This window comes from Eublepharis macularius, chromosome 1 (assembly GCF_028583425.1).
Source record: "Eublepharis macularius isolate TG4126 chromosome 1, MPM_Emac_v1.0, whole genome shotgun sequence".
NCBI classification, from domain to species: domain Eukaryota; kingdom Metazoa; phylum Chordata; class Lepidosauria; order Squamata; family Eublepharidae; genus Eublepharis; species Eublepharis macularius.
The window spans coordinates 135,077,921-135,104,491 of NC_072790.1; the positions used below are offsets into that span (position 1 = coordinate 135,077,921).

General features: G+C 41.9%; 1 protein-coding gene across 2 annotated transcripts; it reads right to left on the reverse strand.

The window, feature by feature from the left end:
• Window positions 1-4,170: 4,170 nt before the first annotated feature.
• Window positions 4,171-15,132, reverse strand: TAGAP (T cell activation RhoGTPase activating protein). Of its 2 annotated transcripts, XM_054982091.1 has the most exons (10): window positions 15,064-15,132; window positions 14,261-14,350; window positions 14,092-14,145; window positions 12,301-12,367; window positions 10,885-11,054; window positions 9,658-9,819; window positions 9,443-9,552; window positions 7,679-7,874; window positions 6,925-7,030; window positions 4,171-5,991 (listed from the first exon to the last, which is right to left on the reverse strand). In XM_054982091.1, the coding sequence occupies exons 2-10, from the start codon at window positions 14,285-14,287 to the stop codon at window positions 4,742-4,744; spliced, it is 2,142 nt and encodes a 713-aa protein (XP_054838066.1). In that variant the 5' UTR covers window positions 14,288-14,350; window positions 15,064-15,132; the 3' UTR covers window positions 4,171-4,741. The 2 variants fall into 2 exon arrangements, with proteins under 2 accessions (XP_054838066.1, XP_054838076.1); XM_054982101.1 differs by lacking the exon at window positions 14,092-14,145.
• Window positions 15,133-26,571: the final 11,439 nt, after the last annotated feature.

Below are 26,571 nucleotides of genomic sequence, written 5' to 3' on the forward strand. Positions count from 1 at the left end.
CATGTATTTGTGCAATTACATTAATTTAAAAATAGATCAAATACGCAGTAACATTTCTGTGTTGTTTATCCTTCCTCCATAATCACATTTAATGGAAGAGCCTGGCGCAGTTGCACTGTGAGGCTGAGCCGCAGCCTGGAGCTGTGTCACACTGTGGGGCTGGTCGGGAGGAAGAGGCAGCAACATTCCAGCCCACCTGCCCACAGCCGCACCACCCTGGAGAACCCAGATGCAGCCGCTCTGCGAGGCTGGGGGGAGGGGGGAAGAGGCAGCAATGTTCCAGCCCGCCTGCCTGCCCACAGCCATGCCTCCCCAGAGAAGCCAGGTGCAATTGCTCTGTGAAGCTGGGGGGGGGCAGGGAAGAGGCAGCAATGTTCCAGCCCACCTGCCCACCACCACGCCGCCCTGGAGAAGCCGGGTGCAATTGCTCTGTGAGGCTGGGGGGGGGGCAGGGAAGAGGCAGCAATGTTCCAGCCCACCTGCCCACCACCACGCCGCTCTGGAGAAGCCGGGTGCAATTGCTCTGTGAGTCTGAGCAGGGGGAAGAGGCAACCTGCGCCGGGTACTCTCAGCTGTTCTGCTGCCTTTCCAGCCAAAGCAGAGCAGGGTGCATCCTGGCGCAGCCACTGAGAACTGTGGCTCAGCTGTGCCCAGCAGGCTCCTGCTTTGCAGCCCTCCCTTTGCAAAAAGGTAGATTAAAAAGAGGGGGTGGAGGAGAATGGCAACATTAGTGGAGGTTTCAAGACTGTCCAATGGAAATTGACAGCCAATCTTTGCATGAAGATTCTTTGGGGGGAAATATCAGGACAATGAACTATCAAAGAACGTCAGGAGGGGTAGGAATTCAAAGTCAAATGAGGTTGCAACATCACTGCATTACTACGCATGCTCAAAGTAAAAAAAAAAAAAAAGGAGTGACATGACATCCCAAGCCCACAAAGCCCGCGACTGAACTGGTGCCAAATATTTAGTATAAAAGGAACAACAGGACTCCAAATCAAACCGGCACCTGACAGTATAAAACGCATGGGTGCAAAGCCGATTCAAAAGTGATTGGGGTGACATCTCGTAAATGGTGACTTTAACCATGAGTGTGAAATGAACCTAAAAATTAAATTGCAGTATGTCCACGAGTAAAGTGGACAAAGAGCAGCACCGCATCCCATGACTATCTTGCAAGTGTGAAACCCTTGCAAACATGGGATGCAGAGCAGGTACAGGCATGCTTTAAAATCTGAGTGTGAAAAGTACCTAGGGAAAGGTACTTATATATGTAACCAAAACTGGTGGATTTTTAATGCACACTTTTTAATATTTGAAGTTTAATTAAATATTCTGTGATTTAATACATTTTTTAGCCTTTTTGATATTGACCTTGATATTTCTACACATAAGATCTTTCTTCTTTTTTAATCCTCTTTGGTTACCTGGTTACCTCCGCTTTTTTGTAAATGCTTCTCAAGTCCCACCTTCCCCAAGAGAATGCCTACTCTCATTTCAAAGCAAAAATATCTGAAACTTGGACCATCGATGAGACTAACATCAGGTGTTCATCATTCCCATTTCTCCACCTTGTTTTTCCCACTGTGTAGGTTAGTGTTATATCTCTAGTTTACAAGTATAAAGGTATTGCACAGGACCAACTAACGCATTTTCTGAAGAAAATATGATTTGGATAAGGGGATATATCTTTGGTTTCAAACCTCTGACCATTCAGTTGGGATTTCTAGAATTTCCAGTAAAATGTTGACATTTTAAAGGAGAAGTTTCTTGTAAACATACACACACAACTTTTTACCTTTAAATTTTGTTTTTGAAAAACTTCACAAGAAGTCATACAATTGGCACCCTCTTATGATTCCAGTTAGGCTGTGAGTCAGTTGGCAGCCCCATCTACTTCAGCAGTGATCACATGGAAAGAGGCTCAAGAGCACATTCATTAAATTTAGAGAAACTACATGCATGTGTGGAACAAGTATTGTCTCTCTTCCATGCATGCAGTTCTGTGTATGAAATGAAGGTCTGATTTTAAGCACACGCTTGACATTTTTGCCTCATTCATGCATTCACGTTCTTTCAACTGCTGACTTGCTGCTCTGAAACTAGATATAATAATTATATCTCAGTAGGGAGTAGCATTCTTTCTCTGTGTATGAAAACAAGAATGGTCTAGAACAAATTGTAGCCATGCTGAACAGGAGATATGAATCAGTAAACACACCATAGCAACCATAACTATTTTTTCTTTTAACCACAATGAAGCATAGAGGAGAGTGTCGAGATCTGAAATTTATGAGTCACCATTCTAAAGGGCACTTGACACATATTCCCAAAGAATATGCAAAGAATAAATCCATGGAATTGTGACAATGGAACCTTGTATGAGAGATGGTCATCCAAATTGTTTAATAAAAAACACACAAATCCCCGTGTCCCTGAAAGTTTCAGCTTCAACAAACATAGATAAAGACTGATTGCCCTGCTGTTTTGATGCAAGAGACAAGTGCTGATGGTATCAACAGAATTCAAAGAAAACAGAAACCCAAGACCAAGACTGGCATTTAGTTTCCTTCCTGCAATAACTTTGCCTCATGCAAAGCATGTGAGACTAAAGCTATTCTGCCCCCTTCAGGAGGATCTTAACAGGTTGCCTAAAATGTGTATGTTTCAGGTTTTTCAATGTAAAGCAGACACACACACACTACACTCTTAACCCTCAGGTGTCATACCTGAGAGGATTAGCTACCTTCAGCAACAATTGCTCATAAATAAGCTGAAATTGTCAATTTTACAGAATTCTCAGCTTGCTGGTATGAGACTGATTCATGTATTTGGATAGGTAGTTGACTTTGTTTTAGAGAAATAATAAATCAATAGGCTTCTGTCAGCTTTTGTCTAAAGTCGAACAGACATGCCATGTCTCAGTAAGAATTTGACATGAAATACCGGTTAAAGGATTGAACCTTTCCTACTGGCAATAGAATCCCTCTTTTTGTGCAAAACATCAGTTGGTTACAACTTTGAGGTGTGCACATTTACTTATTTCCAGACACAAACACCCTTCAGTCATTATAGAAAAGATATAATTGAGATGCAAGGAGCTGTCTCCTCTGTAGTATCTGAAGAGGCCCAAAGGAAATAGTGTGGTGGAGTTTCTCTAGCATGACAAGTCATGTCTGGATGGGAAGAAAAGAAACTAAGTGGAGTATTATTTCTGAAGTTTCATGATTTGCATATTACATTTTTTCCCAGTGTACCTGAAGATGCTGTAAGTTTGTGTTGCAAACATTACAAAGTTTGATTATGACAAACATGTGAGTTATGTGAACACTTATCAGGAAGATGTGATTGGGTGCAATTCCCTGTTGAGTGTATGTACCCAGCCGGCAAACCCAAGAATGAAATGGTCTATGAGAGCACTTAACAAGTACATGACACAGGTTTTAATTACTGTCTAAATGTCTCTTGGAAGGCATAGGGCAATGACAAAGCATTGTTAGTTGACTGCATAAACTGAATTTCAATGAATTTTTCAGTGCTAGTCTTTTGTGCAGTCAACATATTCAATAGTGTAACTGTAAAGTTGTTGGGTTTTCTTTTTGTGATTGTATCTTGTTCATGTTTCACATAAGTGGGGATATTTGTTAGTTTAATGCAGCTATCTTGCAGAGTCAAGAGAACATGGAATCGTGTAGTGAAACACTCTTCAAGCCAATATGTTGCGACAGATAAATCTTACTTCTGCTGAAGCTGATTCACATTCATTTGTATTTTTGTAGTAGCAAAAGAAAAATAGAATAACACTATTCCCTTTTACAAGTGGCCAGCTAATTCAGCTGCATGTGATTGGGAGTGTGATGTGCCTCTGGTATGCTTGTACAGAAGAGATTTGCAGAAGTGTCTGGATTCTTGCGAGACCATGAGGATACAGAGAGCAGAAACAAAGGGAAAATATTCCCCCCCTCACTGCTCCAGTGTCCAAGCATGCTGAGTCACCACTATTCTCATAGTACAAACCTACAGGATTGTGGTTAGGCAACACTAATGATACTTTAAGGGAAATTTGTTTATGGCTGACTTCATAGTAATTCTTCTGTTGCCTGGATATGTTTTCTTTTGCAGACACTAACTGAATATTTATAAAGAAAGAACAATTTACATTTTCAGGCAAGAAAAAGTGCTTTATTATGATGTAATTAGACTTGAATCCTGTGCTTTCTGGGCAAAACTGTAATATATGATTGAGGTTTATTTCAACAGAAAACAACACTAAAAAGGAAGTGGCAGAAACTGTGCCACTGAATAATGTGAAAACAGACAAAGCAGAGCATTCTTAAAAATTCTGCTTTGGTTTAAAGTTAAGATGGGCTAGAAGTGTTTCCATAGCTGCCCACTCCCCACATCTTTAGTTCCTCTAATTTTCAGGATCATATCTACATTTTAAAGAAGAACTTCTAAGGGGAATTGTCATGTGGAATGTGTATAGGAAAAAAGGTGGATAGTACTGTCAATTGCTTAGCTTTAGTAGCTTTTACAATTTACAAACACTGGTAAGTACAGAGATATCCATTATATACAAAGGCTATACATTAATAGTAGAACACATATTTCATATGACACAAATAAAACTAGCTTTTGGGGAAAGTTTTATACAGATGAGCTTATTTTAGTTGCAGTGATGTTGGGCAAGAGACCTTGTGTTTAAGTCACACATACATTGTGTGGAAATGGGATGGATAGTTTAAACATAGGATTCCTTAGCACATTGTATACCATCAAAGGTCGGTTGACTACACTGCTGTGGTAAATATTCTTGTTTATTCTTCTGATAAGACCCAGACATGGTTCGCAAGCGGTAGACTTGCGGGGTAAGTGGCAAATTAGCTCTGGAATGTATTCCAATAACAACATCCATGGTTTGCATTTTGTCCTTAGGATTACTGATAACAGAAAGCTTGTCATTAAAGATGTCCTTATATACTTTGTTTGGAACCTCTCTGTTCGGCCTAGGACATTGAGGCTGAGAGTCTAAATGCAATCTGGCTGAGCTCATATTTTGAACAGTTAAGGTATTATATGAGGGCAGTTTAGCAGCTGAGCAGTTTTTGATAGCCTCTTTGTAGGATGGTGGCTTTCCAGGATTCTTCTGATCAACAAATCGAAACACCTCATCTGCTGAAAAGAGACGAGGCCTCAGTTGGCATCCCACAGGCATTGGGTTGTGGCTGTTGGCATATGCTCCTGGAACTATTCGACAGGAAAGCGGCCTCTCTCTCTTGGAGTCCTTTTTGAAACTGTCTCTTTGGAAACCAACTATACTGCAACTTTCAGTTTTAGTTAGTTCCTTCTTGCGAGTTGCCACAGAAAATGACTTTGAATGACTTTTTCTGAGTTCTTGGTTGGATGTGTCACTTCCAACAGAAGTTTTAGTGGAGAAAGGCTGAGGCTGTGTAAAAACATTTTTCTTGGAGATGGAAGGTGACGTTAGTGGTGAGCTGGTGAAGACAGAAGAATCAGAAAGTGGTGAGGAACTATCTAGTGAACTGTTGGAGGATGTTCTGGGCAAGGAATTGGTTGACAGTTCTGAATGCAAATGACTTTTTATACTTAGGTTTGGTGGCTTTTTATTCCTATGAAGGCTTGTCAGATGTTGTTGACTCTTCAGACTCAGTTCTTTTTGCTGAACAAAGTTCTCTTCACTTTTGGTCAGCTTCTGGCTTCTCATACTGCCTTCATGGCAGACCTGAGAAGAAAACATGTCTGGCTCGGAGTATCTCCTATCCAGTTGACCTATGGATTTTTTAAAAGGAGTCAGGGCAGAGACAGAAGCAGTCCCCCTTTGTGGATGATGGGACTGTAGCTCTACAGTGCTCAGCCTCCTGGTTGTGACTTCTCGTACATGTTTATCCTGGAGATCACTAGAACTGCAATCACCTTCAAAGTCTATGCTGTCATATGCTGAATCATTTTGCCAGCTGGGAGACAGTATTTCTGTGGGAGGAACAGAAAATGTTAGGCTTTGGTTTGGAACAAGTAAATCCAATTTTTACAAACAGATAAATCCAGCCTTTTCAGCCAATCTTCATTAACAACTACACAGAAAATGCCTGTGTATTTTATATAAGTAGTACTAGAGAATGGGAGTGATACAGATAAATTCTGATTGCAAGACTGGAAAGACAAAACTTGATGTTCTTATGATATTCCTGCAAACTGCAGGACTTGTTTAACAGATTTTCATCAAATGCCATGTTGTAGTATTAGAGCTACAAAGTTCGAAGAAGATTTTCTCTCCAATCTGAGGACACTACTGTTCTTATTGTTACTTTTAATCAGAACTCACATTGGAGGTTTTCAATACCATCAGAGACAAGTCTGCAAGAATATTTTTCATTTTCCAATTTCTGGGGCTTCTTTACCCTGTAATCCCACAATTTCTCAGGATATTACTCTCTGATCAACTTCCCTGAGATAAAATTTAATTATTGGACAGGCTCCTAACCAACCATCCTTGGACAACATTCAACCCTCATCTAGGAAACTTTTTGTTTGCATTCACTTGGACTAAATGCAAGGCTGCAGGCCCAACAGCAGATCCCAAGAACCGAAGTTAATTCTGTCTCTTCATTCATGTATGAGAGAGGCCTGAATGATTAACTTCCAAGTTCTTCATGTGAGCTTGTGAGGTATCTGCATAGCCTTTGGAAAGGTTCCAGTTTTGTGGCTTGACAGTTATCCATAGTCACTTCCTCAGCAGTTAGTATATGTATGACTGAATCAAGGTTTTGGCATAGTTACTAGGACTTCTAATGAAATCCTAGCATATCGCAAGACATTTATGTTCCAAAAACATGTTTTTTAAGACACCAATCCAAACTCTTAAAGGACCCTTGAAGAATACAGTACATTTGTTGGCTAGAGTACCTGGCTTGTCCATGGAATCATCATCAGAAATACTGAATAGCAAAGAGTTTTCTTCTCCAAATACATCAGAGCAGTTATCAATAAGGAATTTCACCAGTGTCTTCACCTGTGCAAATCAAACAGTTGTATTTGTGTTATTCAGCATTGGTCTCAGGTTGTTTAATAATAACACTGTTATTAGTATAGATAGAATTTGGTACTATGGTTTATGAACTTGCTTTTTAGCTGCGCTGTCACAGACTGAGCTGGTTGCATCTTTTCCAGCTTCATGCATGGATCCCATGGGCTGAATTACTGCTTTTTAAGCAGTTGTCACGGTGCCATAGCTAAATGTTGCCCAGAAAAGTGTGACTTACTGGTTTAGGACTCACATTTTTGCAAGGTGTATGCTCATAATGTTGTGGGTTTGAGTACTATATGGCCAACAAGAGCCGATACCTAAGAGAAAAATTTACCAGATGGAACAGACATCTTTTCTTGGGATGGCCATCCCCTTCATGACTAACTTGTGAGCATCTAGAGTAATCTGGCGGGTTGTTGCTATGAACAGAATGCTGGCCTAGATGAGACTATGATCTTTTGAACCATGTCGAGTCCAGTGTGTATAGCTGCCATCTACCCAGCTGGCTTAGCACATAGCTGTGCAGCTCAGGCTGATGTCACAGATTCAAAGGGCTATGTGAGTAGGCCCTGTAGGCCTAAAATATTTTCTCTCTGATTCTGTGATGATAGCAGAGAGTAAAACCAAGCACACCTTATCAGTCAGGTCTTTCTGTGCTTCAAGTGACAGTTGCTGTTTGTGATCTGGAGTCAGTATGCTGGGCCCAACACAGATTGCAAGATTGCTGGAATCCATTTTGTTGACTGCTGAGTTCTTGCTGATGTGGTGTAGCACACAGAGCAGATGCTTGAGCAATACAAGGTTAGGCTGAGGGAGTTTGCCTGCAACCCTGCCAAAGTGAACAATGAAAAAAGAAGAGTCATCCTCAGAAACTTCTGCTTTTTTTTCTTTTTCTTTTTAGTGAGTTTCAAACCTACTTGTATGGGTGACACTTCCTCTAAAATGGAGAAATGTTTACTTCAAACTGTAGCACAAAATTCCCATTCAAAAGTCCCTGTGCACTGGATGAATGTGTTGAAACTGGTTAACCACAAACTACTAACCAGGCACCAAGAAATGTAATGTCAGATTTAAAATTAGTATCTTAAAACAATGTATGTACTTATAAACTGAGACAGTTAAGGTAAGAAATCCCTGGCCTACAAATTGTTCTTTTCCATTATGCAGTCTTTATTTTTATTCCACCTAAATCAACAATCCTAAACGGCTGGCTGTTTTTTTCTTTCCACCCCCTGCAGGGCTCAAAAAAGTAATTCAAAATTTGGGTAGCCAATGTACCTAAATTTAAATGCGCTGTAAGGCCCACTGACTTCAATAGGTCTTAAAAATGCAGCTCAACTTTTGAATTCATTTGTTTATGTCAAGGTGTTCTACACTCCAAACAATATAAATCTGTTTAAGTGAAATGAGTAGATAAATGCACCACTACTTAATATTAAGTTTTACATATGTACAGGACTTTTTTTCTGAGAAAAGAGGTGGTGGAACTCAGTGGGTTGCCCTCAGAGAAAATGGTCACATGGCTGGTGGCCCCGCCCCCTGATCTCCAGACAGAGGGGAGTTTAGATTGCCCTACGCGCCGCTGGAGCAGCACGGAGGGCAATCTAAACTCCCCTCTGTCTGGAGATCAGGGGGCGGGGCCACCAGCCATGTGACCATTTTCAAGAGGTTCCGGAACTTTGTTCCCCCACGTTCCCCCTGAAAAAAAGCCCTGCATATGTATACCCTTATTGCCCATGTCCTGTTATCAAATGTTGCAATGGGCACATATATTCTTCCCCCAGTACTACCCTCCCTACCCCGTGATGTGTCACACTCTTTCATAAAGGGGAGAGAATAGGGAGTAAATCCCACTAAACTTAGTGATACTTCCTGAATAAAAGTGAATGATACTATTTGGTTGCAATTATGTGGTAATAAGTTCACATGAGTCCAAGAGAGTTTACAAATGACAGTGGACATGCAGGAAGGCTATAATTTTAAATACATAAATTTAGAAATAATTCCTAGTAAAATGAATGGGACTTTTTAACAAGTGAGTATGTTTAGCACTAGTATCCCATAATGTTATAACCTGCAGACCAACAATAAGAAATGTTGGTTGTTGTGGGTTTTCCGGGCTGTATTGCCGTGGTCTTGGCATTGTAGTTCCTGACGTTTCGCCAGCAGCTGTGGCTGGCATCTTCAGAGGTGTAGCAGTCTGTGACACTGAGAGATCTCTGTCTTTTGGTGCTACACCTCTGAAGATGCCAGCCACAGCTGCTGGCGAAACGTCAGGAACTACAATGCCAAGACCACGGCAATACAGCCCGGAAAACCCACAACAACCATCATTCTCCGGCCGTGAAAGCCTTCGACAATACAATAAGAAATGTTATGTGAAGGTGGAGAGCTTACTGTTTCATTGCTTCGGTTCTTTCGTGATGGTTTATTTTCTCAAGTGCTATCATCCACTCATCATAAAGTTCAGATAATAAGAGTTTCTGGGGGATGTTTCGGAGGAAATCCTGCAATTTAAGTGAGTTTAACTTTAGTATTTGGGGACATTGTTAGCAAAAATTTTCTTCCCATTATTTGAAAATCAATATAGCAAGAAACCCAATGAAATATACCTTAAAAATCACGGCTAGCAGATGGACAGGTTCATTTTTTAAGACAACTTTCCCTCCAGAATTTAACTCTTCTTTCAGCTCTTTGCGTGCTTTCTCATTGGCAGCTTTTCGGAATATTCCTTCTGTAGAAGGACCTTTCAGGTAGAGAATTGTAAGGATATCCTGCATGTAACACAGCAAGAACAAAATGAAGGTTACATAATTTTAGAAAGAAACACAGAGAACTAAACACAGTATAGTATAATTTACTTGCTTGACTTGCAACTACTGTGCTTCTAAAATAGGATATTATCTACTAGACCAGGATTTCCCAGCCTGTAGGTCCTGATCCCAAAGTGGGTTGTGAAGCCTAGGAAAGTGGTTCCCAGGCTTTTGCATTTGTATTGATTTGTGCATGCTCTGTTTGAAGTAGGTCACACCATACCAAGTAAATTTGGACTTGTGGGTTACCATACCAAAAAGGTTTGGAACCCCTTTACTAGACTTTGTTTCCCCATATGTGCCCTGGAGGAGGCTTCGATCAGCTGGTAAACAGTTGCTGGGGGGCCCTGGCCCCAGGGAGGTTTGCCTGGCATCAACTAGAGCCAGAGCCTTCTTTGTCCTGGCATCAGCCTGGTGGAGTTCTCTGTCTGCTGAGACCCAGGCTCAGTGTGATTGCTCCTTTCTCCAGGCCTGCAAGGCAGAGATGTTTCACCAGGCGTGTGGCTGAGGCTGGGGCAGCGATGAGCCTTCTGGTAATTAAAACCCCACCCCCAGTCTGTTTCCCACTGGTTGGTTCATTTTGGTCACCTGGTTATCTTCCTCCACCCTGTAAGGTGTGTTAACTGGGGTTAAGAAAGTATAGTTGCCATTTAGAGTGATGTTTTATTGAACTTAACTGTCTGTTATTTATGATTGTATTGCTGCTTTTGAATATCGTTGTTATCCGCCCTGAGCCCATTTGTAGGGAGGGCAGATTATTAGTTCAATCGATTGATTGATCGATCGATCGATCAATCAATCAGTGACTACCAGAGAAAGTTTGATTTTCCCATTTATTTAAAAGTACAACACCAATGTTATTGTTGTCCATAGAATAATTCTTAGCTACCAATCAGACTCTGAGGAACAAACAAGGCTTGTCTGGAAGAAAATCCCAGTGTTGTTAAGCTTTGTGAGTATTTGCTCAACAAGAAGTAGAGAGTGGCACCTGTGGAAAGTGATGACAATATCCTGGAGTTTGCTCACCATTATTGGTTTGGGGAGTATGTCCTCCTCACTGCAGACCATTGGCAATGGCTGATGAAACAGAGAAGGCTTCAGGTCAGCTTCCAGGTGACCCAAGGCTTCCGACCCAGTGATGTTTCGTCTCAGTACAAATGGCCAAGATATTACTTTCTTTCTTTTCTTATTACTATCTGTTGTCAAAAGAAGGAAGCAAGAACAACACATAACCAGTGGGTAATGTCAGCATTAGAAAGCTACAGCCCATCTGATATATTGTTACTGAATTATGTGGTGGAACATTAAAAACCATATAAATGTTTTAAGGCTGCACGCCTAAGAAGACCTTCCTGAAAATAAGTTCTGCAGACTAAAATGGAACTTACTTCTGAGTAGAAATTCTTAGGATTGCTCAGTGAATGTCACAAATTAAGCTCAAGGTCACTGAGATCTTGGGAAAAACAAAGCTCCTGCATGTCTCTGCCCTTAAATGCTCACACAAACAGGCTTGTATGTCAAGGGGCCTGGTCTATAGGCACATGACGCAATAATCTTGCTAAAGTTCAGTAGGTTTGGCCAGTGTCTGGATAAGAGATCACCAGGAAACCCCTGTGTGCCATCCTGAGTACCCCAAAGAAAAGACAGGATATAATGTCTTAAAATAAAAAAAAATGCTGAAGCAAAATAATATAATTGAGAGAAGTTCAATATAATTTCATATTACATTTTCTTACAAACTGCTTACAGATATATAGCTACAGCTCAAAACACTACTTTAGTCTAGTCCTATTCTTGTTCCAAATGCCTACTACACACATGAGTTCACATCTGGAAAGGTTAGGGATCTTGTACAGGGAAAGTGAAAATTTTCAGAACATCTGTTGCTGCATATGAGTAGCTAGTCATGGGAGTATAAAGAGAAAGCATTCCTTTTGGTCATGTCAGTGAACACTTCTTCAGCAACAATACTAACATCGGAGAAAAATTGTTGAACTACCTTGGTTTCCCAAATATTGCCATAAACTTGCAAAGTACAGCCAATACAGACACCCCCCCCCCACGGGGATATCACTAGAACAATTTTTGCTCTCAGGGTATTTCAACTTAGCAACCTCTGACTATTTCTCATTGTAGCTATTTGCAAAGAAGGCAATATGCTTGTTTCTGTCCTCTTCTCCATTACCTGCTCATCCCCAAATATCTATTTGTATGATGCCTCTGCAGGTGACACCGTTTCCCCACTGTACGAAGCCCCCAGTGCCAGCACAAGGACATAAGGTGTCCCTTCTGTCAAATTTGGAACCTCGATACCTGATTCCACCATGCTACTCCACAGTAGAGGTTAATAACTATATTGCAGAATAGCGATAAGGAACATTGATTTTGTTAGGCAGAATTCCTTGTTTTCAGGGTTATTAAATGAGGCAATTAAAAACTCACCTATCAGATGACACATCCCATCTTCATCATCACATGGAACCAGCAACTGACATTTCTTGATGTCAACCTGGAAGAAATAACAATCCTTTATAAAGGACCCAATTGAAGATTAATCTAAGTTAGCATATATCCATGCAACACATGGAGCTATAAGAAACCTGTGATAGTAAAGAGTCCAGTAGCACCTTTAAGACTAACCAACTTTACTGTAGCATAAGCTTTCGAGAACCACAGTTCTCTTCATCAGATGCATGGAGGGTATGAAGAAACTGGCCAGATATATATAGGTGGAGAGGGGAGGGAACAAAGAGAACTGTGGTTCTCGAAAGCTTATGCTACAGTAAAGTTGATTAGTCTTAAAGGTGCTACTGGACTCTTTACTATTTTGCTACTACAGACTAACACGGCTAACTCCTTTGGATCTAAAGCCTGTGATATGCTCCCTTCTCAACAAGGAGGAAAGAAAGCTTTCTGCAAGAAATTGATTATTCTGTGCCTGGGACCTTGTAAATTCTGCATATCACTTTGCTATCTGGTAACCATAGGCAAAGTAATTAAATAAATTTGCAAGCCAGTCCTATCAATACCACCTTTCTAAAACTCTTAAAGAACTAAGGGCACTTTAGAGTTGTTTTCTTGTTCCCCCATTGTACCTGGCATGCTTCTCCTTCCCCTTGCTATATCACAAAAAGAAGTCCAAGATCCTACAGGACTAAAGCAAATTTATCACATGAGCCCCAGCAGCTCTTTAAAGCTTGTTCGTAGATGTACGTAAGGCTATGCTTGGATTCCTAACTGTACAACATTATGAAATGGATACCATTGATTAATGAGACTTTGAAGTAACAGCAGCAACAACTGTTTTTATATACCGCTCTTCTAAACAGATTAGTGCCCCACGCAGAATGGTGAACAAAATCAGTGTTATTATCATTCCTACAATACAGCTGAGGAATTGGGGCTGAAAGGAGTGGCTTACCCAAGGCCACCTGATGAGCTCATGGCAGTAGTGGGATTCAAAGCAGCGAAGTGCTACTTTGCAGTCCAACCTCTTAACCACTATGCTATGACAAGTTAAGTATTAATACAATACAGACGGAATCCTTATAGCCCATTATGCAAATCTTAATTCACTCCAGCATGTCTCATTCATTCACTGGAATGTCCATGTTAGTAAGGGAACTCTGCTCACTCCAAAAAAACCCTCTTACGAAATCATTCCCAAGTAATTGGTGTATGAATTGCAACACTGTGAATTGCGAAACTGTACTGACAGTGGCATCCTAATGACATAGTTTCAGGTTGGTAAATGTGTTGGTCTGCAATAGAAGAGCAAGATCTGAGTCCAGTAGCACCTTCAAGACCAACACAATTTCCAGTGTGTAGCTTTCAAGAGTCAAAGCTCCCTTCATTAGAGTGCTACCGGACTCAAATCCTAAAAAGACTTTCCTGGGATTAAGCCCTAGTGTGCAGACTTCATGAGGGTCCTGAGTCAATCTGCTTAGGATTCCTCTTTGAAATTTTGGCATTCAGGTTTTTACATTTATGATTGTGCTTTGAAATAATGTTTCAGCACAATAGCTAATTGAACTAAGGATGACAAGTTAAGGACTACATATCCAATGTTACATACACAACAACAACAACAACGAGTAACAGTCATAATAATGATCCAGCTCCACCATCAGCTGAGATCAGTAGAACCCTTCCTGACTGTGATTTTACATAGGCAAAACCAGCTTTGCATAAATTCAGACACAAAGGATCAGCAACAGTTTGAAGCTCATTTACCTCTGACTGGCATGCAGTCAACGTCTCCATATCACTTGCATTTAAGGATTTTGGCTACAAAAACAAAACAAAGGCAGTGTATGCTGAAAACCTGTTCAGTTATATATGTTAAAATATTGTAGGGTTTAGATAGAAGTATATTAGGAAAAGAGTCAAGAAGGACACTCACTGCATTGCAGCTTCCTAGCACCTTCATTGGGAACTTAGCCGATGGAACTTTACTGATTCTTTTTCTCCCTTGATGATTTCTCTTGTTTGCCTGTTTAGAATTGAGAGGCAAATATTAGCAATATCTACCCGTGCAATTAGCTGGGCTTCTTCTCCCTACTACAAACTAGGTTGCCTAAAGACAATCATTTTGCAAAAGGATCAGAGTGACTTAGCCCAATCTTAACTTCCCATTGTGTACATAATTATTTGTTTGGTCTCGCTTCACCTCCTGTCAAAGAAACATTTTTGAAAAATACAAAACATGCCTAGCAGAGCCAATAGCAAGATGAACTGATACACCAAGAAGACCAAACCCCCTTTCAAACCACCTTCAGCTCTCTGGAAAACTATCATCTGTCTATCAACAGAACACAATTTGAATGAGAACATCTCCCCTCATGCAAGTATTCTCTTTGTAGCATACCTTAGAAGCGTCACTGTGCAAGTTAAACAATGGCTGTATAGTCCAACCACTTAGTAAACTTTCAGGCATGGGAATGACATAATATCAAACAGCCAACTACTTCACATGCTTGGAAATAACAAAGAAACATAAGCATACATACAAGAAATAGTAATTCCTGAGACTGTAACCATCTACTCGTGGTAATGTCCATAAACAACGCTAAATAATATCCTTGTTCAGCTGTACAGGGAAATTTAGTTTGGCAAGAGATACCGCCTTGTCCTAAAACTCTTTCTGGTGCAGTTTCAAATGCAGGATCACATTAACTTGAACACATGTTTTTATGACAGGCTTACCAGAGAATGGTATCCAGCCAGAGTTCTTTCACCCTGAGCGAGCTGTAGAGAAAAAGAGAACCAGCATGATGCTTGGCTGTGACTAATTTGCAAAAAACAGAGCTGGAGAGACAGAACCCTTCAGTGCCACATGTGCTGAATTCTAAATGAGGAGTGGGGGTGGGAGGGAGCAGGTGGAAATTCGCAGCGTAATAGAGACAGGAAGGAGCATCATGGTTTGAATACAGAAGTTCTTTGACAGATGCTGTAATGCTCTGGCTTCCTTTTTCCTTTTAGGGCTGCTACAGAGAATGTTTTTTTCTTCTTAAAGGAAAAGCCCAGGGCTGTCATAGACGGAAAGATGACGGAACAGATGAGACGTCCCACAGGTAATTGTTCCAGCTTACGACAATAATCAGGTGGGATGTGTGAAAAACACATTATTTGTGTAGGATGGCTCAAGGCCTTCTTCAAAAGGGCAATCTAGTTTTTTAACACCAAAGCTCTGCTAGGATAGTTTTTCTTACTGCGGTTGATTGATTCAAAGATGTCTAATCTGACACCTAAGTAATCACGTCTCTCTTAAAAAAATCAAGATTAGTAGACATATATATGTAAAAATACGGCTAGATGGGGCTCTGGGGAGGATGTGGGGGGGTAGATGGGGAGGCAAACTGCAAGGAGGGGCTTGTAGTAAAATACAATGTATTACTTATTTATATCTCAGACACTTTATTAAATTTGCAGTGTATAAAATCTAATTTGCAGTGTATAAAATCTAATTAGGTATTAAAGGGCAAAAATCCTCACTTGCTATATGCAGTTTCCAGAGTTGTTCTTTTCCTACAAGGTCAAACTAGAAATATGGTAGGGTAAATTGGATATGCTGAGGTGTATATGCTTGAAACTTTCTTCCAAAAAGTAGATGTCCCAAATAGAAATGTTTCATTCACACTGCCATGTGCCTTTGCAGACAAATAATAAGATCATTCATGAAAAGGGAACATAACACAAAAACCTTGGCTTTTATCCAACCCTACATGCCCGTAAGGCTAGAACAGCAGCTGTTGCATGAGATAGTGACAGGCAAGAAGCCCCAGGTGGATGGCAGGGGAGGGGGAAATTGTGGCTAGTGTAGAAGTTGCCTTTGGAAGCAGCAGCAGTAGCAGTGTGCTTGTTACAGCTGACTAGATACATGTGGTAGCTGTAAAGCAGCAGGAGCTGCCCAAATGGTTGTCATACCTAATGAGAGCACGTGCTGTCTAGTGAAGAGTAGTCAAGGCTACAATCCTAAGCACATAGAGGAGAGAGCGGGTGCCACTGGTCTGAGACATGTCATCTTGTAGGGGACATTCTCTGGATTTGAGGTCTGCGTGATTTGGGGTGATCCAAAGATAGCTTTGGGGCACAGAGAGCTAAAATCTTTCCCAGTTCCTTTTCCACAATTGTTCCCAGTACAAGCTTCTGGGAGGCAGCCCAAATAGGAGGTCATAGCTCTGGAACCAGTGTTTGGATCAGCACCAGCACATGTCATCTTATAGGGGACAGTCTCTGAATTGCCAGGCTGTGTGATTTGGGGTCATCCAAACATTTTTTTGTGGTGCAGCAACCCCTCTTTCTGCTTATTGACTTGTTATGGGGCACCCTACTTTGAAGCTGTTTACTCCAGAACTGGGCTTTGTAAGAGGTCCCAGAATAGGTCCACTTCATAGAATCACAGAGTTGGAAGGGGTCATACAGACCATCTAGTCCAACCCCCTGCCCAGTGCAGGATCAGCCTAAAGCATCTCTGACAAGTATTCATCCAGCCTCTTCTTGAAAACTGCCAGTGAGGGGGAGCTCACCACCTCCCTAGGCTGCTGATTCCACTTTTGAACTACTCTGACCATGAAAAAGTTTTTCCTAATATCCAGCTGGTACCTTTGTGCATGTAATTTAAGCCCATTGCTTCGTGTCCTACCCTTTGCTGCCAACTGGAACAGCTCCTTTCTCTCCTCCAAATGACAGCCTTTCAAATATTTAAAGAGAGCAATCATGTCCCCCCTCAACCTCCTCTTCTCCAAACTAAACATTCCCAAGGCCCTCAGCCTTTCCTCGTAGGGCTCAGTCTCCAGACCCCTGATCATCCTCGTTGCTCTCCTCTGCACCCTCTCGATTTTGTCCACATCCTTTTTGAAGTGAGGCCTCCAGAACTGCACACAGTACTCCAGGTGCAGCCTGACCGAGGCAGTATAGAGAGGGGCCATGACCTCCTTAGAGGGAAGAGTCTGCTGAATATAGCCATGTATGATATGAGCCTCTATAAACTTTATTTTGGGGTGCAGAGCTTTTCAATTTCTCCTAATATTTGTGTTTGGCTTTGAGAATAAGGAACTAGGAACTGCGAATAAGGAACTGGGAACCAGCTGCTGCTTCCCTTCTATGGAATGCTCTCAAGCTCTGTGCTAGACATTTAAAAACCTTGAATAGCTGTGCATCCAAAGATATCTTCATGTACCTTTTAAAGCAGGGTCAGTTTATGGTAAAGTCGTGTTGTGAACATCTTTTGTAATCATTTAAGTAATTCAAGTCTTTTTTTTGCTCATGTGGCTGTTGTGGTTTTATCTTACTTTTTTCCTTGGGGCAGGAATGCTGGGAAGCTTTCCTCCTTGCACATTGTTTTCTCCAGAGTCATTCTGGTACAAAAGAGACTCTCAAGCAATAACAAAGAATGCTCTAGCTGGGACATTTTATCCAGATGGACAGAACCATCGCATGAGGTCTCACAACAAAGATGCATCCCTATCTATTTAAAATGAGTTCATCACAAATAAAGACTGGAGATGTGTGAATTTTATCCAAAATATAAAGTCAGTTAAACATTAGCATTTAGCAAGATTAACAGTAACATTTAACAAGATTCAGATCCAGGCCCTACATTTAAATACTGCTGATTTAAGTGTCATTGATTCAGGAGTATTTATTTGTCTATCATAGTTGAATCCTGCCCTTTTTCCAAGGAGCTTGTGCAATGTGTGGTAAGTATCTAATTTTAGATTCAACCCCCCCCCCCCGGTGAGTTAGGTAGGGCTACCATACAGCAATTCACCTAATGTCATCCTACAAGCTTCATGACTGGATAGATATTTGATCTCAGCTCTTCCAGATCCACCACGCATCCATATCAGACCACTGAATTTGGTTAAGATTAGATTCATTTTTAAATTTGAATTTCAAACCTCACAAGAAAGTATTTATTTCCAACTCGATATAATTATAAAGATTCCAAAAAGAAATGCGATCCATTTATCTCCTAAATTACCTCAAGCTACAAACTTTGTAACGATCATTTTAAACCAGGGTTTAGAAATTCTCCTATGATTTTTAAAGTTTTCTGTCAGATCGGATGCCCCACAATGTCCCTTCCTCCCAGATGAACACCTACAGAAACTCACCCTCCCCTCTACTGGCCCTGTTTTCATACAACCAGCAGCATGGTAGAGCACAGCCTGCGTTGTGTCTATAGGTAAGCAACGCACCTCCATTTCATTTATACACTGTATTATCTGCCCAAAGACACCAAAGAGGATGAACAAGCTTTAAAATTACAAAATGTTCACATAATAAAACTGAAAAATGCAAATTCAATCAAACCAATTAGAAATATGTAGCAATGGAAGCAGCAGTAGACTGTGTATTGTGGAGTGGTTTCAGTTCCTTGCACTGGCCCAAAGTTTGTTACTGCATTGTCCCCAAACAGCAGCTCATGGCAGATTTTTAACACTGTGACTCTTATAAACAAATAGAGCTTACTAACATAATTTTTGCCACTGAAGACAGAGCCCTATTTTTAAGCAAGCACAGCTAAGAGACTCATGGGAATCAAAAAGGAAGGGCTGAAATTGAAAATGTGACACTCCCCACTACACTGCTGCATCTGTTTTAGTTCTTTTGTAAAACCCCAAACTGGAAAATCCCAAGCGTGACAGATGCTTGTCTGTTTCAATAGAGCTTTAACTGACAGCAGGCACTCTGGTGACAGTTGCAAAGTGGGCTGCATGTGAACAAAGGGTGACAAATCTGTGTTTCTGTCAGTGCCATGCTAATGAGAACGCTGAGAAGGTTTAGCAAAGCCCAGCAGACAAAAGGATGCTTCACAGCCCTTCCAATTCCATTTACAATCTAGTAAAAGAGGCAGGGTTCTGCACTGGTGCCTTTGAATGTGCATATATAGACAGTATTCCAGCTTCACCAGGGCTGGCAGAATAAACATCTCCCGGGATACAACAAAAACATTGGCCGAAAGAGAGTGCAATTATGCAAGTCCATGAACAACATTACTGCGGTTTATAGTATTGGCATTTATTGGTATTATTTTAACAATGCTTACTGTGTGCTCTCTCTCAAACACACACACACACTTTTTGACTCCAAAGATCACCTTTTGTGACAAACAATAAACAGGAGCCTTGTGGTATTTTAAAAACAAACAAGATTTTATTCTAGTTTAAGGGTTTGTGCTCTTCTTGTTATCTGGAGTGCGCATTCATGGGGGCCTAACTAAAAATGTAGCAAGGCTTAAATGCAGTGTTCTCTGTAGCAGAAATAATTTTGAAAGCATAGATGTAAGTTAGGATGTGTCCATAGAGTTTTGTTAGGACTCTCATAATCTTAACTTTTATTTTTTAAAAGGTTCTTACTCTCATGCTTGGACAAATTTTGAGAAAATACTGGATCCACAAAAGAAGCTGCAACTAAAGCAGCTTATAGAGGCTCCCTTTGGATACCCAGTTTCTGAGGTTGGAGGGGTTCTTCAGTTCAGTGATTTTCCATGTTCTATTAATCTGAAGACCCTGTCTCCAGTTTATGGGAAGAAATTCCCCTCTATCCTTTATACAGCATTACTTCTTAAATATTACAATGCAGTCCAAGATACAAAAAGTTCCAAGACCAACAGGATTTACAGGGTATAAGCTTTCAAGTGTCAAAGCTCCCTTCTTCAGTTATAGGAAGAAGTGGAGATCCCTGAGCCTTAATATTCCAGTCAGGAGGGAATGGGGCCAGGGTGAAGTAAAGAAGGAAGCCGGGATGTCAAGGTACAATGCAGCTTGATTGGAGCAGAAATTAGCATCTGTAGCGAGATAAAAAAACCCCTGAGGTTCCATTGTTCTGAACTTGTAAATTAACTTAAATTCAGCAATCTCACATTGTAATCCTGCTTTAGAAACTTTTTTGTTTGAGGACAGCCACTTTTAGGTCAGCAATGAAATGTCCTGGAAGATTTCAATGTTCTCCCTCTGGTTTTTGAGTATTGTGATTAGAGATGGGCACAAACCAGAAAAAAACCGAACCGTGTGGTTCGTGGTTCATCACATTTCACGAACCACGATCTTTCACGAACTTTCACGAACCTGCCCCAGTTCGCGAACTGGTTCATTTAGTTTGTGAAAACTTCACATTCAGGTCAGCAAATTGTCACTTCTAGGTCAGCAGAAGGTCACTTCTGGGTCAGCAGAAGGTCACTTCTGGGCCAGCAGAAGGACACTTCTGGGTCAGCAGAAGGTTTGCAGGAAGTCCATCCCCTGTTGCCTAGGAAACTGATTGATCAGTGCCAGGCTGTCTGCAGTGACAAACCAAAAAATGAACCAAACGAACCAGCCTAAAGTTCGTGGTGGTTCATCAGAAATGGGGTCTGATGAACCGCTGGTTCGCGAACCATGAACTGACTTGGTTTGTCACGAACTTTGCTTTGTATTTTGGTTTGTGCCCATCTCTAATTGTGATTTTTAATATCAGATTTATGTCCATTTATTCTTTCTCCTAGTGGAAAGACTGAGAGTGGAAAGATATTGCTGATGCTGACACTTAATAGCATATATAACATTGGAAGATGAACAAGGGAATGAACCCGAGATAGAATTAGATCTAGTGATTGTGTTGTCAGAGTGAATATGGGGAAAGAGTTAGCATCTTGGTTTACTGCAAACCCTGGCCTGCTTTCATATCCACTCCCCAGAGATTATCAACTTTTCCCACTGGGAATTAACACATTGAAATTGTGTCTTAGCTACCAAATACAAACACTGAGGGGAAATTTGATTTCTTTAATCAACATTCCTCAGCATTTTTTTTACCACAGTTGACAGATTTACTACTCAAGTTCCTGGCTACTTCTTTAAGTCACAGACCTTCTGGTCATAGAACCTGTATATGGAAAGTTAGATTTGACAGGCCCTTAACAGTGTGCTTGTTTATTTTCCTAAAAAAAAAGTTTCCTTTCTTAACCTGACCCCAAAACCTAACTAAAATCCCAAATAAAAAGCCTATCTAAGCTTACGCTGTTATCCATAGCAATTAAAATCCCTTAAACTGAGGATGGCTTACCCTGCTCTCCCCCCACCCACCCCCACCCCATGGAGCTCCCTGGGCACTTACTGGCTTTACATAAGGCTTAAATCACAAGGATTGGTTCAGACTCCTAGAGAACAGGTGGGACTTTGGGGATGATTGCCGCAGCATCAATTTCTAAGCATCCATTGGTTAAATGAGATAATTTTGTATCTTTTAAAGAATGGCAAAACCAGAACACTCCTTTAATTCACATATGCATCTTGGTCATTCAAATGGTGGCTTGTAAATGTGATTGCTCTAGGGCTGCCAGACCCCCTTACCCTCCCAGTGTGTGTGTGTGGGGGGGGCAGGCACTTACTTTGCCGGTCTTCTCTGCGTGCAGTCTCAGTAGGTCCCTGTGAAAAGTGAAAGCATGCCTGCTGCTGGGCATGATTGATGTCACTTCTGGAGGTGACATCATTGCGCCTGTAAGGAGCATGCCCATTGTGTGCTAGTCCAGGAAGTGTTTTGCCTCCTGGGCTTGTTTCCTGGGGCCTTTTCCCCACACAGGCCAAGTGAGTGGTGGCAGGGGCAGAAACTGGGAGCAGGAGATCCCTGCCCCCACCAGAGAAAATTACACATCACCTCAGAATGCTTTTCTATGGGATCAATACACATTTGGGGCAAATCCACACTTACCGGCACAGCGCTAAACAAGTGGAGTGAGAGCATCTTTCTGGCATGTTTTATGACGTCATCACGCCACGAGAGTGGCATCATGGCGCGATGATGTCAGAAAACGCGCCAGAAAGATGCTTTCACTCTGCCTGTTTCTCGCTGTGCCGGTAAGTGTGGATTCAGCCTTGATTTCTAAAGTTAACTAGCTCAGTTATTAAAATTCAGATTCAGACTATGGGAGTGACTCAGTGATCACAATGCTAACAAGCAGTACAAAGTATTAATCCTACAACATCCAGAGTTGGACTGAGGCTATTTATGGAAGTGAGTGCCGGCAGCTGTAGCAGTAGCCTGGAGCCTGCAGGTGCTCACAAGTCACAACTGGACTACAGCATCCTGCAGAGACTTATGGTGGATCTAGTTCTTCAAATGCCTTGTGGTTAGTAGAGAGGCCTCTGACAGTTATTTATTTATTATTTATTATATTAGATTTTTAGTCCTCCCTCCCCGCCAGGCGGGCTCAGGGCAGAGTACAACATTTCAATTTACATAAATACAGTTAAAAACAGATAAAACAGTAAGCAAATAACATTAAAACAACTTTATACAATACAGCTTCTCTCTGTCATGCACTCTGCTGAGCAGCATTTCTGCCCGGGGTTTTCTCTCTTGCCTGCTCTCAGGGACCTGGGGGTGACTATAGGGTCCTTGGCAATCAGCTGCTGTCCTTCATGTGTCCCTCAGAAACTTCAAGTTCTGGTGGTGACTTCTGCTTCTGACCCTCCTGGGCTTCTGGTCAAGTAGCAGCAGCTGACTGCAAGTTCTCTGATAGCCTCCTGGGGGGTCAGAGAACACAGGCATCTCAGGGTCTGTCATGGTTTTGCCCTTCGTGGTGCCCTCATCCTTTAATGAGGAATTGTTAGGCCTAATCCTGACAGGCATTTTGCAGTGTACTCCAGAAAAATTATTTGCTTGGGTATCAGCATTTTGTAAGCATCAGGGCTTCTTTGGAAAAGGGCAGGGTGTGTGAGGGTGGGCAAGAGAATGAAAAGCAAAAGCATCTGTTTCCTCAGGATTTCAGTACAAACACTGAGGGAAACTCAAGTCTAGCCACTTCACTGTCCCATTGTTTACCCAGTAAAGGAACTGAATAATTGGATTATGAGTGGGTATATATGTATTTATTTAAATATTTATATCCTGCCTTTTCTCTTTAGGTCAAAGTGACTTAAAAACATAACAATATGCCAGCCAATGAGTACAACAATCTCAGGTGCTTTCAGAAGTGCCATAAACTGACAAGAACAATGACACAACCTAAAATAAACAGACTTTAGAGACATTTTTGCTGACACACTTTCTCTTCACATCAAACCTTAACTGAACTTGGTAACCACAACACACATACATGCTATCTCAAAAACATTTTCCAGTCACATGCTTCCTTTTACGGAGTAATTTTGGCTTCAACTTTTCTTTCATTTACAAGATGAATAAATTAAATTGAGACTTTCTCTTCTGAAAACAATGTGAGCATGTGGTCTTGCAGTTAAAAACTGTGCCTTATTTGGTGTCTGCTTAAAGATTTCCATCACAAGGGTTGGCTATCTAAAACACTGAGAAGGAAAGCCTTCTAAATAAGACAGAGAATCATCTCAAAGGGGACCTGTCAGTTTCAGTTTGTACCCCCAATTTGAATGGATTAGCAACTGTGAAATAAGATTTATTCTCCTAGTGTATGGCCCAGTTTCTGATGCACAAAATAAACATTGGGACTTGATGAAAGATAGCTAGCGACTCAAGCTTTGGAGCTAGTGTTGCCAGGTCCCCCTGGCAATCGGTGGGCTGGGGGGAGACTAGCGGGTGGCAAGGACTTACAGGGGAGGTGCTAACCATCTCTAGGGTTGCCAGGTCCCTTCTGGCAACTAGTGAGAGGGCAGGTGGTGGGGGATTGGCGTGGCAGAGGGTTCTCTACGATGCATGTATACAACTGCAGTGCCTGCTAATGACAATTACAGCCTCTGCTCATCAATTATAGCCTCTGCCTGCTGATTTCTAGTGATTGGCAGGAGGAGGCAGGCTCTCTGGGGATTGCCTGCCATTGGTGGAGGCTGCGAGGCAGGCTGGGGAAATGGGTGCATGTGAGTCCACACTGCTTGCTGATGACGTCACTTCTGGAGTGATCTGTTTCACTATGTTTTGGGCTAGTTCCTAAAGAATCAGCCCTGGTATGATGCTGTCACTTCTGGGTCACATTGGGTTGTCCATTTCTCCAGCCTGCCTGCCACCCTCCTTTGATGACAGGCAATCTCTGAGTGGCCTGACTCCTTCTGCCAATCACCAGTGATTAGTGAGCACAGGATATAATTGTTGGGAGAATGACCTACATTGGCAGGAACCTGACAAGGGTACCATGCGACAACATCACTTCTGATACAATCCAGAAATGATGGCATTGCACTGGGGCTGATTCCTCAATACTCAGCAAAAACATAGCATTTTGGGTGAAAAAAACCTATGTTTTTGGCTGAGTGCTAAACAATTGGCTTGGGCACAACACCATTGTTTCTGGGTCATGCTGGGAGTGCTGTCATTGTGCGCTGCTGAGGATCATGTCTCCCCATCATGAATCAGCTGAGGATCAGTGGGCAGAAACTTTAATTGCCAGGAATTTGCCCATCATAAGAGGTCATCTTGCAAGCTTATTTTGATCTAAGGAATACCTGTGTCTACTAGGACTGTGTAGCAGCTGGAACCAATATGATGGGAGCAAGTTCCGTATCAACATGGATGGCAATGGGTCTTCAGGAAGGCAATGTTTCTGAATAAATATCATGGCACTTCCTTGTCATTCCTTTGTGCAGTCAGGTGTACAATGTCACATGGCAATATAATTGCTTAGTGCGTCAACAACAAATGCCCAGTTTCCTTTAATGTAATGGTTTATATAGTAACAGTGAAATTTCAAGGCAAATAAGTTGGCTTGAAAAAGGAGATATAACAATATTTAACTAAAAGTTGTTTCTTGTCCACTAGGTCCAGGATTTTCCTGGCCATGCATGATGTGGCAGTCTCTCTCGCAAAGCTATGGTCAAAACTGAGTAGGCATCATAAGTAGTTGTTAGCTGCATATTGTGAGCCAAAGCTGGCATCTGTTCAATGTTTCCCTGTTTCACACTTGTGAAAGGCACAGGAGTAGGTTTGTCAGATGTCTGCTTATGGCGGACAATCTCTTGGCAGTTTATGCCACTGCCTGTTAATTGCTGGCTGAGGAAGCAGGCTGGAAAAATGGGTGTGTGTGTGTGCATGTGCCCATCATTCCCAGCCACTGATGTCAATTCCCATGTGACCAAACTATGGCTAAAATGCTATGGTTTTGGCTCATTGTTAAAGAATTGGCCCTGGCACAACATGTGCACCTCCAGTAACAAAGTTAAAAGAAGTTATGCATTGGTGAGTAAAAGGCATTTGGCATGAGTAAAGGGCATTTGGCATATGCTCAGAGGCATACATTCCATTGCTCAAGTAATATACAGCAAGGTTGTTTTCAGTTAATTATTAATAAACATTATGAGAATGAAACTGAGTATTCATTTTTCTGATCCTGCCCCCCATAGAGTTCCGAGGTGCCCGCCGGTGGCGGACAAACTTCCAGGGGTTTGCCTGCTTGCTTGCTGACCCACTAGTGGTTGGCAGGAGATGGCAAGCTCCCGGAGGTTGCCCCCCACCAGCAGGTCCCTCAGGAACATGCGCCGCACGTGCATGCTCCCAACAGGCACAGCGATGTCACTTCTGGAAGTGACATAGTTGCATCTGCTGCGGGAGTGTTCTTGTGCTTTGTTTGGTGCCAATTTGGGCCCCAAATGGGCCAAATTGGCCCCCGCACAGAGCATGGGAGCACTCCCGTGGGCAGTGCGATGATGTCATTTCTGGAAGTGATGTCATTGTATAGGCGCCGGAGTGTTCCTGCACTTCATTTGGGTCCAATCTGGCCCCCAAACAGGCCAAATCGGCCTTGCATGGAGCACAGGAGTACTCCCATGGCTGGTGCAATGACATCACTTCCAGACGTGCAAAGAGGACCTCACCACTGGCACAAGGTTACTGCCAGGTCCCCCTCTCCTACTGGGAGGGTATAGGGACCTGGCAACCCTCCTCCTCAATGGTCCTACATACTCTGGAAACAAATGCCCCACTGCAAACAACAACATTCGATTTATATACCACCCTTCAGGACAACTTAATACCCAGTCGGAGCAGTTTAAAAGTATGTTATTATCCCCACAACAAACACCCTGTGAGATGGGTGGGGCTGAGAGAGCTCTAAGAGAGCTGGGACTCACCCAAGGTCACCCAGCTGGCTACAAGTGAAGGAGTGGGGAATCAAACCTGGTTCTCCAGATTAGAGTTCACTCTTAACCACTACACCAAACTGGCTCTCCAGAGGAGGCAACCACAAAATATTGTTCGTATTCTAGTTTATGGACAATGTTCTTATCATTGTGGACATTAACAATAACTCTGCAATGAAAAGGGCATCTT

Excerpts from the sequence above, each read along its gene's own strand:
- TAGAP (XM_054982091.1), bottom strand. The coding sequence starts at position 14,287 with ATGAAGGTGCTAGGAAGCTGCAATGCA. Across the intron at positions 12,368-14,091 it reads TGACTGCATGCCAGTCAGAG|GTTGACATCAAGAAATGTCA; the intron begins GTAAATGAGCTT and ends TATTTCTTCCAG. Across the intron at positions 5,992-6,924 it reads TGATTCCATGGACAAGCCAG|AAATACTGTCTCCCAGCTGG; the intron begins GTACTCTAGCCA and ends TTCCTCCCACAG.